General features: G+C 44.0%; 1 protein-coding gene across 1 annotated transcript; it reads right to left on the minus strand.

The window, feature by feature from the left end:
* Window positions 1-984: 984 nt before the first annotated feature.
* Window positions 985-18,073, minus strand: ndufaf2 (NADH:ubiquinone oxidoreductase complex assembly factor 2). The gene is made up of 4 exons (XM_020648340.3): window positions 17,820-18,073; window positions 5,056-5,145; window positions 4,032-4,072; window positions 985-1,862 (listed from the first exon to the last, which is right to left on the minus strand). The coding sequence occupies exons 1-4, from the start codon at window positions 17,932-17,934 to the stop codon at window positions 1,620-1,622; spliced, it is 489 nt and encodes a 162-aa protein (XP_020503996.1). The 5' UTR covers window positions 17,935-18,073; the 3' UTR covers window positions 985-1,619.
* Window positions 18,074-18,076: the final 3 nt, after the last annotated feature.

An 18,076-nucleotide genomic window follows, 5' to 3' on the forward strand; every position in this document is an offset into this window, starting at 1 on the left:
GATGACAAAAAAAATTGCTTGTAGGTGTGAATGTGAGTGTTGCTGGTTGAATGGCGAACAGTCCAGGGTGTACCCCGCCTCTCGCTCTATGGCAGCTGGGATGGGCTCTAGCCCCTCCCCTCAATCCAGAACAGGACAAAGCAGTATTATTAATGGATGGATTCTTTTCTTTTATTCGTTAGCATAACCTAATCACGTTTTAAAGCAAATCAGTTAAACGTAAAACACATTGTTACACGTACAGGCAGGTAGGTTTGCTGATGTTTCTAAACATAACTTCCCTTTTCTTCCTCTTGAAATATATTAATGATCCGCTTTTCAGGGTATTGTAATCTCTTGTGAACATTTAGAAAATCACACAGAGAAGTGAGACTGCAGGATCCGGCTTCATGCTGCTCGTTAAGCGAGGATCTAACAGTGATGAACTTTTTTTTTTAGAAACTCTGTGACAAACATGCTCTCTAATCTCAAGTGAAAGAACTTTGTTCTGCGACTCAACAAGCAGTAACATCATCCATTCGAATGACAGGTGATTTACAAGCAGCAGTGAGGAATGGAAACTACAAACTGTATTTAAAGTCACATGGGAGCATCCTCAGGCCTTGGCTGATTTCTGACTTCATTTTAGTGTTAACAGTCATCTTAACATACAGATAGAAACTTTTTTTTGTGCGACGGGCTATCCAAAGAAGTCACGCTTTTCATCTTTGCAATGTCAAATAACCTGCTGTTACGTTATTTGGTATAACTACCGGTACATGTTTCATTTGCCTGTAGTTATAATCTCATACTGGATTTCTCTTCCTCTGATCAGCTTCAATTTAAACATTTTGTATTTCTGTCTTCATTTCTTTCCCGACTGACAAATCATCATTACACCACGAAAATGGTCATGATTCATTCAGAATTATCTTTTGCAATATCCCTTTAAGATAGTAAACTGAATTCAAAGTCGATGTACAAACAATACTGGAAGAACAACCATTTCAGTGTTTCTCTGCTTTATTAAAAAAAAACCTTTTCCTGGGGCGATGGTTGGTGCACACTCCTGATGTACAGAGGCTTCAGTCCTTGAGAGCGTGAGTCCAGGTTAAGGTCTGATATGTGGCATGTCATTCCCCACTCTCTCTCTCTCTCTCTCTCTCTGGTTTCTGACTCTATACACTGTCCTGTCTCTAAAATAAAGGCATAAAAAGCCCCTACAAAAACACACAAAAATAACTTTCTAATAACAGTATATCATGGCATTCACTTAAAGTTGGCCTCAGGATGAGAGGTCATTTTTGTGCTTTTATACACAGAGGGGACAGAACTATCTCAACTTGTGTATCCATTCTTACAATGAAATGAATATGTTAAAATAAATGTGAAAGGTATAGTGTCAGGTCATTTGACTACTCAGTCAGATTTGAGTAGATCAAACTTTGGTGGTTTCTCAGAATCCAGTTTGTGTTTTTTTTTGACTAAAATTGCATTAAACATAAAGATGTTTGAAGTATTACATTTTAAAGTCCAAACTTAAGAGTGAATATCAGTTTCACGTTGAAAGCATTTCTTGCTGAGGTTCTTTTATTGTATTACATTTTTACAGCAGTCTCAGTGCATTAGGATGTCTCCGTCTATTTCTTGGGATTGGGCATCCAGGATCCAGGCTGGAACTCGTTCGCAGTGCTGGTGGGTTCCTCGCTGATCTCCTGCTTGCCGAAGTTGCTGCTGGCTGCGTGGCCTGTGGCTAAAGTCTTTGCAGGAGTCGCCACCAGACCCTCCTCGTACTCTTTAGCAAGCAGAGCCAGATCTCGCTCCTCCAACTCCTTTGCTTTCACTTTAATCTGCTCCCTGTATGTCTCGTTCTTCAGCAGCTCCTGTGAAACACACAGGGGGGAAAAGAGAGACGCATGTTCAAGGCATTCTGTAGAGGTTATGACATGTAGTATATCTCTTATATTTTATGGTCATGCATGTTAAAGAATGATTGAAAACCAGGAGGAAATATACGACATGAATCCACTGATATTCAAACATACTTGTCAAACATGCTCCTCTATTTATACCATTTTCTTATCATAACTGTTGTGTCTGCATGAAGTGTCCTCAGATACAAGTTAGAATCAGATTTCCCAGTTAATGGATAAAAAAAAAAAACACTTGTCCATAATGAGTCAGTGACTGTCCTTATACCTACTGAGGCTGGCTTGTGTTTGTTTCATGTTTGATGGCGCCAAAAGATACTCCACAGTTATTAAGGAGACATCTTACTGGACAAGCAATCCACTGTCACTTCAATCCCCCCCCCCCGGTTCATAGATGCAAAAAAAAAAGTCTCCAAACCACCAACCACATAAAACCAGACAAACTGAAAAGAGCCACTTGTGTTTCTGTCTGTTTCTGGCAAGAAAGAATACCAAAGACTTCTGTGAGGACACCAAAGCCTGAAACATCTTTCTTAGACCTTTAGTCAGAAGAATTACATTCTTTTAAAAACCTTGATAATCCACGCTGCAGTCTGCAATATGAATTTTTATTCTGTGGTTTATGTGCCATTAGTTTGGTGTGTGTATTTTAACCTCCAAATTGTAGATATGAAATACATTAGAACAAAAACTACTTGAGAAAAGAAGGACCATTTATGGACATTATCCACTACGGTATGTGTGGTGATGGAAATGTCAGAGTGTCTGTTTGCTTGAGATTTAAGAAAATGGAGTGAGACTCCAGGATTATTTCGTGGAACCCACAAACAGTCCTACAAAAACGTACCTCGTGATTAATGCGGACAATAATAAACTGTCTGTGTTTTGTCTGAAGGCAAGGCAAAGAGAGACGACTGCTCAGAAGTCCTAAGAAGCAAGACACGTGAAGTTGCACTGGGTGGCTTCCAGGAACAAATGTGAGAAGCCGCCGAGGATGAAGTCGGGCATTTACTAGCGCTGCGCGAGCGTGTTCAGCTCACCTATACTGGGCTAATAAACCCAGGTTAAAAAAATGTAGTGCTTGGGACGGATTGGTAAGCTAACATGACAGGAGGACATTCGCAGTATAAACAAATCGTTTCAGCTCATGGAAACAATTACAACCTGAACACGGTCCACCAGTGGAACAGTTACCCACTTGAGCCACAGCGAGTGTCCAGTGATGTTAGCCTCTCCCTAGCTTGGGAAAGCAGAAAAAGAAGGCAGGACTGGGCATTATGCTGTCGTGTTTTGGCAGGACTGAAGGACTGGAAAAGAGACGGGGAGAGCCGTGGCCAAAAAGCCCCGCTTTGGGGAGGGAGACAAACATACTGAGCTGCTTTTCCAGCCTGTTAATGACAGGATTTAATCCAATCAATTTATGTCGGCTTGGACTGGGAAGAGAGGGAGCGTGACAAGGGGTAGGGTAATGTGCTGGGAGTGAAGCCTTGGCCACATCAACACTGTCCAGCTGTCGATGGCAGCTATTGGGCAGACGCGAGGCAGAAAATTGGAAGAGAATGTTCTGGCAGCGGAGGCAGGGGATGGCATTGGCCACTGGCAGGAGAGAGGACACAGAGAGATAGAAAGAGGGCCTGGGTATTGGCCTTCCAAGGGATTTCCTATAGACCCACATTTCGCCCGCCAAATAATTTCCAGCATTCTCACATTTAAAGAGCAATAAACCTAGGGAGAGGTGCACGAGGGGGAAAAAAAAAACTGCACTCCTTCACCGTCCCCTTCTTGGAGAGTGCCAGAAATAAAACACAAAAAGTTGAGATGCTGGGGGGAAAAAAAAAGACAGTAAACTAGGACATGGTGTCAATGAGCCGCTCGTTCAGAGGCTTGTCTTTGCTCTCCGTCTCGCCATCAATGCACTTCAGCTGCTGTTTATTTTAACACCTGTCCCCCAAAGTTCCTGGATTCAGTTTGCAACTGTAAGATAAAACAAATCAAAGCACTTTCTCTCTCCATCTTTGCTTCTTTCCCTCCCTTGTAACCAGTCCCCCAGAGCCCAACCATCAGCACAGCAGGGAGGCTGTGGGTAAGAAGCGGAGGAGGAGGAGGAGGAGGAGGACGTACCTCGATCGAGGGGGGCTCTTTCCGTCTGCCTCGGATCCAAGCTGGAGGAGTTAGAGAGAGGAGGAGAGAAAAGGAGAGTGAGTACACCCACACAAACACACACGGCACAAACAAAACCTGCAGTCATATGTACAGGCTGCAGCTATAGCATCAGCGGGTACTCAAGCTAGCTGGGAGGTAGTATCCAGGGTTTATTTACTTTGTTCTGCTTCATTCTACTTAGAAAAGAAACTATTGCAGAACGGTAAAACTAGTTCTGCACAATATAAACTCAAAACACTGATAGTGCTTTAGTGGAAGCAGAGCAGGGCCGCTGAGCGCCGAGTCTCAGCAGAGAGAGAGTGGATCGGCTCTGATCTTTGAATTTGAAAGCACACACACTGTCATTTCCCATCACTACCTCTGTCCCTCTTTCCTCCTCCTGAGGAGAGCTGTGTCTGTCTGTCATCTTTCTCTGTCTTTTTTTTTTTTCTTTCTCTCTTTAAGGAGCTCTATTTTGGCTGAGCTGGCTGCACAGCAGAGCAGGTTAAAGGGAACGAGGGAGGGAGAGAGAGAGAGAGAGAGAGATTTTCTAACTCTTCCTCCAGCTAGCGCAGGGATTCTGGGCCTCTTTTATCCCTTTCTTATTTGCATCCTGATGAAAATGCATGAGGGATGGGGCGAAGCAGGATGAGGGGTTTAAGGTGGATAAAGCCAGTCTGAGACAGAGGGAACAGTTTGTATCCAGTTGTAAGAAATTCGAAACACTATTTTATGGTACGGTTGTATAACACCAGCAGAAGGCGTCTTTGATAAACTCATGAATACGCTTTTCCCCCACCCCCATCTTGTGGTATGAAAAAAAAAGCAGAGAAAATCAATGGATTAGACTAGGCCCCAATAGATGCTGCCATGAATTTGTTATTCCATCTTATGTGTGCAGCACTTTGTGTACTTCACTTGGGAGCTCTTATGTTAACATTGTCACTTATCCCTAATAGTGATGGTGAAGGTTTGTACCAGCGATGCTGCAGTCCAGACTTACCGTCCCACTCCATCGGTATGTTGCCTTCTGTGTATTCAAATTCTGTAGGATTGGCTGCCTCTACCATCCGCTTGGCTCGGACCAGTCTTCCTGGAAAACCATAAAGAGAAGAAGAAGAAGAAGGGGGGGGGTGGGGTATGAATGAGATTCTCCACAATGATGCACACAAAATGCAAACAAACACAAAGCTGCAGACACAACACACTCCCGCTCCTCCACAGACACACAGAAACAGACAGACAGACAGACAGAAACACAAATACACAGAGGGATGACAGCACTGTGACAGGCCATGGATGATTACCTCGTGGCCCTCGGGCCCTTCTCCTCAGATCTCGCTGAGTGGCTCCAAATCTGGGCTAAGCCTTTATGCAAATCAGCCTCCTACTTTAACCCAACCAACCACAGCCCCCCTCGCCGACAACCCCTCTTCCAATCACAGCGCTCGGGCTAACAATGCCCTCCAAAATCAACATCAAGCCGAGCAGGAGACAAAAGAGGTCAGATATCACAGAGAACAGGAGAGGCACGAGCTGCTTGGAATATTAAGTGCTCCTTTGCCTATCTGTATACAGCACGACGCGCGCTAGCAGCAAGGCCATCGCCAATTATTTTTGGTCGAATCTGCTGATTAGACAAGTTTGGCTGGCGTACAATGACATGGAGACAGAGGTAGGGGAGGTGGGGAAGGAGGTGGTGGTGGGGGGGGGGGGGGGGGGGGGGGGGGGGATGAAGAGAGAATAAGAGAGAGCAGGAGAATTAAATTATCCAGTTGTGATGTGTCTTTGTGTGGAGCTTCATTTGGTGTAATAACAAGTACTGTGTTTCTACAGTTTGTCCTCGCAGGTAACCGGATGTCCACCCATCGCTCACATTCCTCTGAGAAATGATGAGGCAAGCAAGGGGGGGGGGGAGAAGCAGAGAGAAGGAGAGAGAGAGAGAGAGAGAGAGAGAGTGATGATGCGTGGCAAACATGGCTAGGAGGAGAAAAATGGACGGGCAAGGAAAACAACACGCTCCAAAACACAGACAATCTGTCAGGATTCCATCACCGTTTCTCCGCAGCTGACTGGACACGGACAAATGGAGGCAACCACCTCCATGCACAGAGCAGACTGATGGCCTTAATGTTTACTTCAGCCATAACAGATAGCTGTGGCACACAGTGACGGATGAAGGATGGCACTCAAGTAGTGTGTGTAAAGGGAGGCTGTGATGCGGCTTTGCTTGGGAGTTTCTGTTTTGGGCTTGTCAAGGTGACAGATTTTCATACTTAGATTCGATTCTGGTAAAAATGCAATGATATCATTCCCTGCTTTGATACCATGGCAACACAATTAGGTAACCAATATTAGGTAATTTCTTGTTTTGAATTTCCAAAAATGGAGGTAAAGTGCTGCTGGTGTGCAGGAGTTTGCAGGAGTTTATATACCTTGGCCACGTTAACGTATTTGTGCAATTTGGACAGTGTTTCCTGTTATCTCTCGCAGCACATTTGGGCTTTAAATATGAATGAAGACCTGAATTTTTTTTAGAGCTTCGATACTTTTTGATACTATTGATCATTAACAGAGATTCTTTTCATCCGCTTTTCTTTAACTCAAACTAATGAAGACAAAATCTTTGATGCCATGTGCTGTTCTGTGATGAAGCCATAAGAGGATGATTCTTGTCCATACTTTATCCAGCCTCTATAAGTAATCAGGTCAGCTAATTAGGCTAGCATTGCTTTGCTTCTGCTTTGGCTCCCACTAGATTGTTACTAAAGGGCCTCACAGCGCAAGTTCTCTAATATCCAGGTCTGACAAAAACACTGCTTTGCCTTTCACCTTCTCCGCCATGCAAAGAGTGAAACACATTCCTATGAGCTCCACTTTGTTTTTATGTATGCTTTAAAATGTCTTCTGAGAAACCCTTTCCTGGAACAGCCCCATGATGATAGCAGAACAAAAACAACTGCCAGCAAACAAAAGGCTGTGTTCTCCAGGCAATACTAGCAAATACATTTAACAGGTATGCTAATTATAAACAGATCCTATCCATATTTGCATTGGGTGTGGGTGGCAGCAGCAGCAGACTGAAATGGTACAATTATGATACAGTTCCCCACAAGCGATGTGCTTAGCTACGAGCTAATGCCGAGCTAATAAGCATAAAGAGGGGCGCCCACTTTCTCTCTTTCTCTGCGCTCTCCACTCTCTGTCACAGAAACATGGCTCTCCCCTTGTCTTGTTGCTTTTTGCAGCATGACTAAAACCCATCCACCACAGGGTTTTTTTTTTTTATCCTTGGATTTGAATAACAAATACAGTATGTACATATATTTATGAAACACGGCTGATCCTCCCACCACATACACGTTGGGAGGAGATTTGATTGGGGTGGATCTCGCTCTCTTGGTAATCTCTGATCTGGGACAACTGCAGAAAAGAAACGCATACAGGCCAAGGCTATATACAGTACAAGTATAAAACTTAATCAAAAAGTCTGTCAGGTTACCTTAAAGAAACTGCTATCAAATGACTATAGGCTAATTTAAGATTTACATTACTTGAAGACATTTGGAAAAAGGGAATTACAGCCTATCATGTGACTTCTCACCTCAAGGTGCCACTTTTAATTTACAATTCCTGACATTAATCAATTTATAGATTCTTTATTTTTTTAACAGAGACTGTTCTCCTACAGCAAACAGCCAAACTAAACATTCAAACAAATAAAGTTTGTTTTAACATCATTTTATGACCAATTCAGTCTTAAAAAAGATGGAAAAACACGACCAGTCCACCAGGAGTCAACTGTAACGAGGTTTGTCTTTTTACCCTCTAGAAAAACAAAATTAGTTTTCTTGAAAGAACTTTCTCAAGAACAAATCTCCTCCTATCATTCATAGTGTCAACAAAGGGCGGATTCTCTGGCAGCAGCTGCTCTAGACATTAGAAATCAATATATAGGGATGATCAATCTTGTCTCTGATTGCCGGTCATACAGAGGCATCAGTATTCATTTTAGTTTGTTTCATATCCAGCTTTAAAAAAACTTCTCATATGAGATTTATAAGCTTGGAGCGGGAGATGGAAACAAACAGACAAACAAAAAACAGGCGGGTTGAATTCAAATGAAATAAATATGACATATGATATTCAGTAACTTTCCAATGAACCATTTAGGTCCTGACAATTATGAAAACAATGAACTATGTCATGACAACTTTCTAGAGTTCCAGTTTGCCTTATATAACAAATGTGTCAAAACACATGAAGATGCACCTATTGGATTTATATCGTTTTTATTTTAGGATCCGAGATGTAGATAAGTCATCAAACTGAGCACAAGCTTTCTCTCAGCTTCACACATATAAACTCTGCAAGAGAGAGCGAGAGAGCGAGAGAGGAGGGGGGGTATGAAAGGTGTTAGGAGCTCTCGATCTCAGTGGGCCCCCTCGTGACAGGTCTGCCTTCTCATCACTCACTAGGGGGAAACCTACTTACCAGTCAAACACACTCAGACACACACACAGACACACACATACAAACACACACATACACACACACACACACACACAGACTAGAGAGTAGGCAGATTAACCTGAGGGACAGGAGCGAGGACGCTGCCTCTTACCGTGAAGGACAAACGCAGCACAGCGTTGGAGAGGGGGGAGGGGCCAGAGGCAGGAGGAATGAAATCCCACCACATAAATATTCATGAGCCATCTCACCTGTCTGAGCGCGACTCATCTGTGAGCCTAGCTGTGGAACCGGAGAGGGGGAGGAAGGGAGGAGGGGAGGGAGGAAGGAAGGAAGGAAGGAAGGGAGGGAGTGAGTGAGTGAGGGAGGAGACAGGGAGGAAGGACGGGTGAGGGGTTGCCTTGGCAGCCAGATGGGGAGCCAATCAAACGGCAGGAACGCCTATCCTTCCCGTTCGTTAGAATAAGACGTGATGCGCTCTGAGGGCTGCTCTTTGAACCCTGAACACACCCTGCTAAACTCCATCACCTGCTTCAACACCCCCCCCCCATACACACACACACACACACACACACACACACACACACACACACACACACACACACACACACACACACACACACACTAAACCCCCAACTTCACACATCAGCTCCCAGGTGAGTACTGCTGGGGGCGACCTGAGAGGTTTTTCACCTCTGCAATGTCATTCCAGGTGTTTCAGGCCGTCTCTCTAGCGGTGTGCTTTTTCTCCAGCACTCCGTCTTTGATTACAGACACAGATGTCAGGGGAAGGAGAACACACCTAGAATGGCAACATGCAGGTGTGGAAACCCCGAAAAAGAAACAACCACAATACGAAACAGAATGAGCTCCATGCATCCGTCTTCAACTGGTGGACATACATCATCTTCAACAAGCCCGAAACACCAATTTCACTTTACATTTTCCATTACAAGTGAGAGGACCGACAGATTTAAATACGTCCATCAGGATGTATTTTTCTGATAAAGACTCCTTTTTAATAAGTATTACAGAAACAATACTCGCCTTAAAATGATGGCTGTTCTACCAGTGTGTAGCGCCCATTAATACATTGTATCTGTTAACACTGCACACTGTGTGTTATTTTGAGGCACTGCCATCTTGCACATACCTGCGCAACTCTACAGCTCCTCCATGGCACCTTTACAACAATCGAGTTTTTATATTTGATAATGTTTTTTAAATTGAAAGACTCTGAACATGTCATAAAGCATCTCAGCTGAGCAGACCTTACTTGAACTGATTGACAGTATAAAATAAACTCCTATAGGATAGGATACCATGGTAACTTAAACATCACGATACAAGGATTCTGCAATAATTGATACATAGCGAGACAATCGTATAATAATGCATCTGGATAACCGTTTAGCTGAAGAATAGAAAATGTCACTTAAAAGGTGAAGTGCAGGATAAATGTATTAAATCACTGCGATGTGATTGGAAGTATTGACTCGGTGGTTCAAATTAGTAGGGAATCATTATTTAGCACCAGCACCTTGACAATTGTATCACAAGAGCCAGGATAACAGTATATTATCATATTTATATTTTGTCCCGCCCCTGGTAATCAGGAAACTTACTCCTGTGAAATCTGTATTGATATTATTCTCAAAAATGCCGAATCTGTCAGCAACCATAGTAAGAGAACACTGTTGCTGTCCCTCTCCATAGACAGCAGAAAGAGCTGCTTTCTCAGTCTTTCTGATCGGGGATTGAGTCTGGTTTGTACCGCTCCAGCTGAGCTCTGTGCAGGAGAGGGATGGAGGGACAGAGACGTGCACGGTAATGGACAGCTATATGAAGATGGAGTGATCCGATAAGCATCAGTGATACAAGGGCAACCAGGTAACAACACAGTCACACTCTCCTTCTCTCCGTTACTCCAATCCCTTGAATGAAAAATAAAAAAATGGAGGGGATGTGTGAGGACTGTAACCATGGTTACCCATTAGCCCTGAGCCTATAGTGACGCGGGATGAGGTTCAGAGGGAAAAGGCCAGCCGTTGTTTTGCATTCGGTTCTGGTGAGAGGAGGAGCTTAGGGCTAAAGTAGGCCTGCTTCTGCTGCTGCAGTTCGCTTATTTTTTATTCAGCCCTCATTCTGTTTGTCCCTGTTGCTGTCGATCCCGCTGAGGCTCGAGCGACTCACTGCAGAACAGAGGAGAATAATTCATACAAAAGTAATAACATGCTGGAAAGAAAACTCTGATTTCCCCTGTGTGTTGCCTTTAACTAAACCCCGGTGCACTCGAGGGTGGAAGGGATACTTTAGCCCACTTCCACTTAGGGACCACCCATCCTCTTGAAGTCTCTTCCCTGCCCGATGGGTTACAGAAAAAAGGACCATGTCGAGCCAGGAAGTCAGCGTCCTTTGTGAGGCTGTGAAGCGCTGTGGACACCCTCCTCCTCCTCCTCCTCCGGCTCATGTGTGTGATGTCCATACACCGAGCTGTCCACCCCTTTCTATTCACCCCCATCACTCTCATCCAACCCCCTTCCTCTTCCCCTACTTCCTTACTCCCTTCCTCCATTAACCTACCTCCACCTTCTCTCTCGCCCCCTCTATCTGTCTGCCTGTTCCACCCACTCATTTCACCCTCTTTCTGTCAAAAACCGTCCTTTCACTTTCACTCTCTCCATTCTTACCCCCCCCCCCCCCCTGCTCTATAATTTCACCCCACCATGTCAGCACCCCCCTTGTTCTTTGTCACTCACTTTCCATACCCCACCTTCTACTATTTCCCACCTCCCTCTGCCTTATCTCTCCTCACTTAACTCCTCCTAGCCTTATTTCTCTCTCTGCCTGTCTGCTTTATTAAAATATTCTGAATTGAATAAGCAGCTGCGGGCTCCAGGAGACGTCCGTCCGCGTGTCCGTCTGTCTGTCAGTCTTTCTGGGTGAGTTTCTGACTGACAAGGAGCCCGAAGGTGTCAAAACATCTCGCTGGCCATCTGACCAGAGAGAGGCGTGATTGGACAGTGCGTCACAAGCGGACCAAATGGGGAAAAGGGTTTCAGACAAATTTTACAAGCTTTACTTTAGGCATTACCTCGCAGATTGTAGAAATAATATCATACATATGGGTGAGAACAAATAAATATAGATACAGAAAAATATTCACGCCCTGACTTGTGTGATACAAATCGCTGGTGCCGATATATGGATGTTCTGATTAAAGGAAATATGAACGTCTGAACGGATTCCCCTGCTAGTTTGACTCATGGTGTCATAACTACATGACTCCTCATGTGGGCGCTAATGACATGAAGGAGAGTACAAGGGTAATATGTGTATCAAATCGGATTGTGAGTTACCCTTTAATTCCCTCACCTAGGTCTATATAAACAATGTTTAGGTTGTGAGACAGGTGGAGTCTGAAATAGATTCAGACACTGGTTTATAGTAGGGTAGTGTCTAATAGACCTACGAATGCCAAGCACCAACATTGGAGCTAGGCCCATTTCTAATGTTGTACTATAAGATATAAATGTGCCCGCTCCTCATTTTCAGCATCCATCTTTTCAAATGCCTTTTTAATGAAGTAGTTAAGCCACTCCATGATGTTCCACCCCGTGCACAAATAAATACACACTTGGCAACCAGTGTACAGCGAGATGAGTTAAAACCCACTTGGTTTCCCTATAATGATTAAACAACCTTCATTTAAACCCCATGCATTGCAAAGCTGCTGATCAATTAACATGATTTAGTGGAGCAGCTCTGGACAAAGCGCTTCCACGGTGAGCACTGACTTAGTGTCCTACTGTAGGATAGACCTTCCTTCATCACACCCAGGGGATGACTTGTGGCAGAATAAACAGCCATTTGGACCCTCGTCTCTCTCCGCTGCGACTCTTTCCATGGAAATATGCGGCTTGAATCAACGCTCTGATGACACACAGCCATCTGTTGTTGTGTTAAGTGTGTTTGGGCATGAAGTGGAGAGAAAACACACAATCTCTCTTCTTTTTTTTTTTTTAAACAAAGAAGATGAAAATGCGTGCACGCACACACACACACACACACACACACACACACACACACACACACACACACACACACACACAGTGCGTGATTACGCAAACACACGAACACAACCACAAATACACAAAGTAGTAAAAAAGCACACACACACCTCCTCCCCTGAGTCCCCAGAGTCGCCCATCCTGAAATAGCAGAACTGAGGCCTTTTCAGTTTTTCACTTCATAGAACAGTGCCGGGGAATCAAATAAATAATAGACAAAGAGAGAGAGAGGGATAGTGATAGGACGACAAGTCAATGCATCTTTTTCCCTGCAACAGTGTGGCGCACCTCTGAAGACCCTCTGAATCCCTTCCATTCTCCACGCAGCAGAGAGGACCAATAGATTAAAACTGCATGGCACACACTGCTAAAATGAATAGCGCTAAAAATACATCCTTTTAAGCGAGACATGAAAGGAAACTGCCTTTCCCCTGTCCAGTATTGAGCAGCCATTGATTCCAAGACAAAGGCAACACCTCCTCAAAGAGGTAAGAAAAATAGCAATCATACAGGCAATTATTTTCAAATGTGCCTGCAGCGGCCGATAATGTCAGCGCGCCTCTCTTCCTAAATAAAGGGAGGGAAGGCAGGCGTCAAAGCTGCAGGCCCGCTGCCGAAGACGAATGAGCCCATCCGCAGAATGCTTTGCTTTCATCCGGGCAGCATGACACGGCGCCCCATGCAGCGTGAGGCAGAGCCGGGGCCTGGGGGACAGACGCACACAGAAAGAGAGGAGAGTATAGATTCTCTATTCAGCTCTATGGACCTTCTAAAGACCAGTGGCCAGATTGCCAGTGGCTTTCTCTTGTAGTCCAGCCACAGACAACAATCACTGGGCCTCCACAGCCTATAGCAGAGTTCTCTCTATGGGGAAGCAGCATACACTAGGCCCTCTTTAGCTGGACCTTTTCTAAAACCAGAGACAGAAACTCTCCCTCTCTAGGCGTGTACTTCAGACTCTGGCCCCTTTTTTTCCCCCCCTGTTTTGATGTGCAGAAACATCTGAGAAGAGGGGGATAGAGAGCTCTCTGCTGGGTCTAGCCCTCCGCACTGCTGAACTATACTCGAGTGTTGTGAATAGAAATCTTCACTGGCCTGGCTTCAAAGGAGGAAAATCAAGAGGCAGCAATGAAGAGGAGGAGGAGGAGGAGGAGGGGGGGGGAGGACTAACTTGAGGCAAATAAAGAGGTCAACCTAAGGAGAAATCTGGGCAGTTGTTGAGATCCAACAGGACAGTTTCCCATAAAAAAAAATAAAAAATGCTTCCTTCTCTTTCTCCGTTTTAGCGACCATTAACGTCTTCATAAATAGCCAACCGCACGCAGAATTGCTTACGCCCCAGTTTTTTGAAAGTTAACAGATTGAGAGAGGTAGAAAATGGGAGCAGCAAAGCATGGATAAAGGTAGAGAGGGATTGAGTGAACACGAGGGATGGACAAATGAATACAAGAAGTAGGCAAAGTAGAGAAAGAGAGAGAGAGAGAGACTCCTCACCTACTTCAACATCTACTCATGTGCCGCAGTGGAAAGCCCTGCGGTCCATGCCTTGAGGCCCTGAGCCCACGCTTGGCCTATCAGTTTAAGATCAAAACGAGCCCGCTTTAGCAAGACATATGGACTGAATAATGCATCTGCTTTATTTCCACAAGGCTGGACAGGGTGTGTGGCAAAAAGAAAAGAGGCAAATATGTGTGCCATATATTTCGATCTGTTTGTTATATGAGTCTTAATGTGTGCAATGCCTGTGAGGAGTTCATCAGCGCGTTTGTTCAGAACCAGTTCTTCCACATGCAGGCCAACTGGCCTCTCCACAGTGTCAGTCATTGTGATTGGACAGTGACCGTGGTAGCCTGTAGCGTGCTGGAAAATGGGCCTCCGTGATGTCTCATTTGAATAGTCTGACAGCCAGGGGTGGAGGAGCTGCCTTGTAATGAATTATAAATATGAGGTGGGCGCAAGTTTCCTCGCAAACTGCTGAGAAAAAAAAAAGGTGAAGCACAAAGTCAAGTTCAATCAGAGAGAGAGAGTGAGAGAGAGTGAGAGAGAGAGAGAGAGAGAGCAGCCTGAGATGGTCCCTCTGCAGCAAAACACTAAAACAGCGTCTGGGGAAAGTACCTCTGTATGATAACTATGAGACCTATTCTAGGAGAAAGACTTATCTAAGCTGTATCTTAGTGAACCAAGAGAGGGAGACAAACACACACGTGTGTTAATAGGATTAGACAAATGCAGCATCACGGATGGGCGTAAACTCTGCTCAGGACTCGAAATTCTGAAAGATTTCCCAAGGTATAATACGATGGATTCTTTTTGATGCCATGTGTTTTAATGAGCAGTTTAGACAGGGTGCAGGATTTTGCTTCCAATTCTTAACACACATAAAGAAACAATAAAATACCCATAATCAGGTACATGGGACTTCTATTTGTTTTGCTGTGGCATTGAAACAGGTATTGATATTGTTTTATATTTGTGTATCATATCTCAGTTTAAAATTCTGTCACTGTGACAACCCTTAAGTGTAACACTTAGCCTTAGTTACTTATAAACCAACAGTTCAAGGCTGGTAGACCAGAAGCATCGTGTCTGGAACAGTCAGATATTGTGCTCTTTGACCTCTGACCTCTGACCTGACCCATGGCCTATATAGTCTGAGAAGGACCCGAACAGGTGATGATTAATGGTGGTATAGAAACGGGGAAAGTAAGGTTCTGCTAATGAGTTAAACAAGGAAAGCCATGACTTCTGAACACTCTGTGCATTGTGTTTATGCCTGAAACAAGTTGTTTTTTTTATTATTTAAAATGTATTTAACCAGGAGAAACCTCAATTCTTCATTCAGCATGTCTTGAGTCACAGAGCATTATGTCATTACTCTCAGCATCTACAACCTGAAGCATCGTCCTCCAACACCTTCAATCTACTTTTAAAAAGATTTAAAGAAACCAGCTCCCCCATGACACAGATCATCCTGCAGGAGATTCCAGGCTGCCGGAGCAGCAAACCTGAAACTCATTTTCCCAAATTTCAAGAAAACACTTTGGGAACAACAATAAGTTTTGTGACTGGGCTGCAGAGCGAAGACTGTGGCTTCCAGGACTTTTCACATGAATACAATTGCACAAGTGTGATGGAAGCAGGTTAAGTATAGCCTTATAAATGAGGACATGCCAATGAGTCTGTCTACGCTTAGACAATGCAGGCCAGAAAGTTCATGTGCCGGCAGGGTGGGACACATAATCACTGGAAATTTCCACAGTGTGGCATTGTTGTTGTGACATTACAACTACTAGAGTAGAAGTAATATCAATGCTGGCAATACCTGCAAGCTTGCATAAACAGAGCCCGGGTCTGTTTAAGGTGGCAACGCTGTTTGGGTTATGGTAGTCTCCAATGGGTCAGTAATAGGTAATGTAACTCATCAAAAGGTCATGGGGTATGACTTGGGTGCAATATCCTTTACATTATGGTTTGTGTTTTTTCTTGTGGGGTGCCGGTTGGCCTAGCAGTTTTATCGCACTCCTCATGTACAGGGGCTGTAGTCCTGGTTCAAATCTGACCCTCAGCCTCTTTCCTGCATATCATCGTCCACTCTCTCCTCCCAATTTCCCACTATGGCCACTCTCCTGTCCCCTAAAAAAATAAAGGCACACAGAGTCCTAAATTAAATCTAGAAAAACATAATGGCTGTAAAATGATTACAAAATCACTGCTGCAGTCTGATGTGTAATTTTTCTGCTACAAAACAACTTCCCTAAAGCTGGAATTATCTTTTTCTCAAACTAATAAAAACCATGAATGCCAGAATTCCACCAATCCTCATTCCCATTTCTAAATGTAGTCGTTACAATCCTGTCCTATGCACCCTATAAATTAGACAACACTACTGCCCTACAAAGGCAAAAGGCAGTAACTTCAATTACAGATGTGCTTTATCATGTGGACAAATATCTTGAGTCAATTGTGTTGTTTTGTTTGAGAAAATAGTAGGTTGTATTTGCCATAACTTCCAAAAGCCCTCGAGAAAACAAGGCAGAGTCCAGTAACTTCACTCATCAGGGTCTTTGAACTGCAGCATTCAGGAATGCTCAAACTGAGTTAAGGTCTTCTGCCTTTGTTTTGCTGCGGATCAAAGTGAAGTTACTGTTTCACTGCCGTGGAGTTAAGGTGTTATGCCTTTGTTTTACTATCTGTCATCAAGCACTTAATTGTGCCATTGTAACATGTATATGTTATCATTATTATCATATACTGATTTAATATAGTGATCAGCAACCACGGGAGCGATCAAATGGAAGTTACAGCCTTTTGCCTCGGCATGACGCCTTATTATTGTACAGGCAACGCAACGGCGGAGTACCTTAACTTCCAAATAAAGGGTCAAAGGTCATGTTTGACCTCAAGATTTGTATGTACATTAATAACCTGATTAAAAAGACAAAGAATTGCCACATTTCCAATATTCTGCCTGCAACTCATTTGGCTGGACAACAAAAAGACTTTAAAGTCAGTTATCTCAGTTCTACACTCTGGCGAGTTAAGGTCTTTTGCCTTTGTAGGGCCGACTAGTGCAGCAGAGTTTTTTTTTATTAAGCCCTAGCATTTAATCTTGAGGAGCACATCCTTGGCGTGGGAACAGTCTGTGACAGTGTGAAGGACATCATTGGCATCCAACCACGGATTAGCCTGATGACACAGGTCTACTGCTTGGCTTGAGGACTAACACTCTGTGGCGCTGCCATGTCTCAGTAGAGCTGTATGACCTCTTTCTAAAATCCTTATCACAGACACGTAACAGTGGAGTACTCTCTAGTCTTGAAAGGCTGCTGGAGCTGTCATAACAGCACCTATATTATTAAAAGAGGATGTGAATCGTTTTACAGATTAAAAGGGAATGTTCCTATTGAGCTTGGTGCGCCATCTAGTGGTAGGATTAATACACTGCAAGGGTAAAGGAAAGTCAAATTCATAGCAATGTGGTATTTCCAGAAGAAATCAGCTTTATGACAACATCTACAGATATGTTGTGTAATCAGAGATGATGCATGTTGCCATTTAAACACGAATGGGACCGTAAGATAACGTTGTCATGGTGATATGAGTCACAGCTTCTCCAAACATTTGGTTGTTCGGGACAGAATGAGCTTTAACGCAGTTTTAAAAGCTATCTTTACTGTTTACTGTCTAAGGCATGCGGACTGAGATGAATTCAAGAGGATTCACTTACCTGTCCATGTTTTCTGCTCTGGGATGATGTAATATTTATTCCCCAGAGTATCTGTGCCGACGTGGTCACGTACTATCCCAAACGTGCGCCGCAGGGCTCCGACAATCCTGCTCATGGTGTTTCCAGGGCAACCAGGAGGATGTGTTTTTTTTGGGGGGGGGTCTGTTTTGCGTGTCCACCCCGCTTTTGCTTTATCTGTCTGTCCTCTCGCTGGGGTTGTTTATGAAACTGTTGATGTGTTGTGGGGAAGTAGAATC

The sequence above is a fragment of the Labrus bergylta genome, chromosome 2 (genome assembly GCF_963930695.1).
Source record: "Labrus bergylta chromosome 2, fLabBer1.1, whole genome shotgun sequence".
NCBI classification, from domain to species: Eukaryota; Metazoa; Chordata; class Actinopteri; order Labriformes; family Labridae; genus Labrus; species Labrus bergylta.

Excerpts from the sequence above, each read along its gene's own strand:
- ndufaf2 (XM_020648340.3), bottom strand. The coding sequence starts at position 17,934 with ATGAGCAGGATTGTCGGAGCCCTGCGGCGCACGTTTGGGATAGTACGT. Across the intron at positions 4,073-5,055 it reads CATACCGATGGAGTGGGACG|CTTGGATCCGAGGCAGACGG; the intron begins GTAAGTCTGGAC and ends TAACTCCTCCAG. Across the intron at positions 1,863-4,031 it reads AAGAGCCCCCCTCGATCGAG|GAGCTGCTGAAGAACGAGAC; the intron begins GTACGTCCTCCT and ends TGTGTTTCACAG.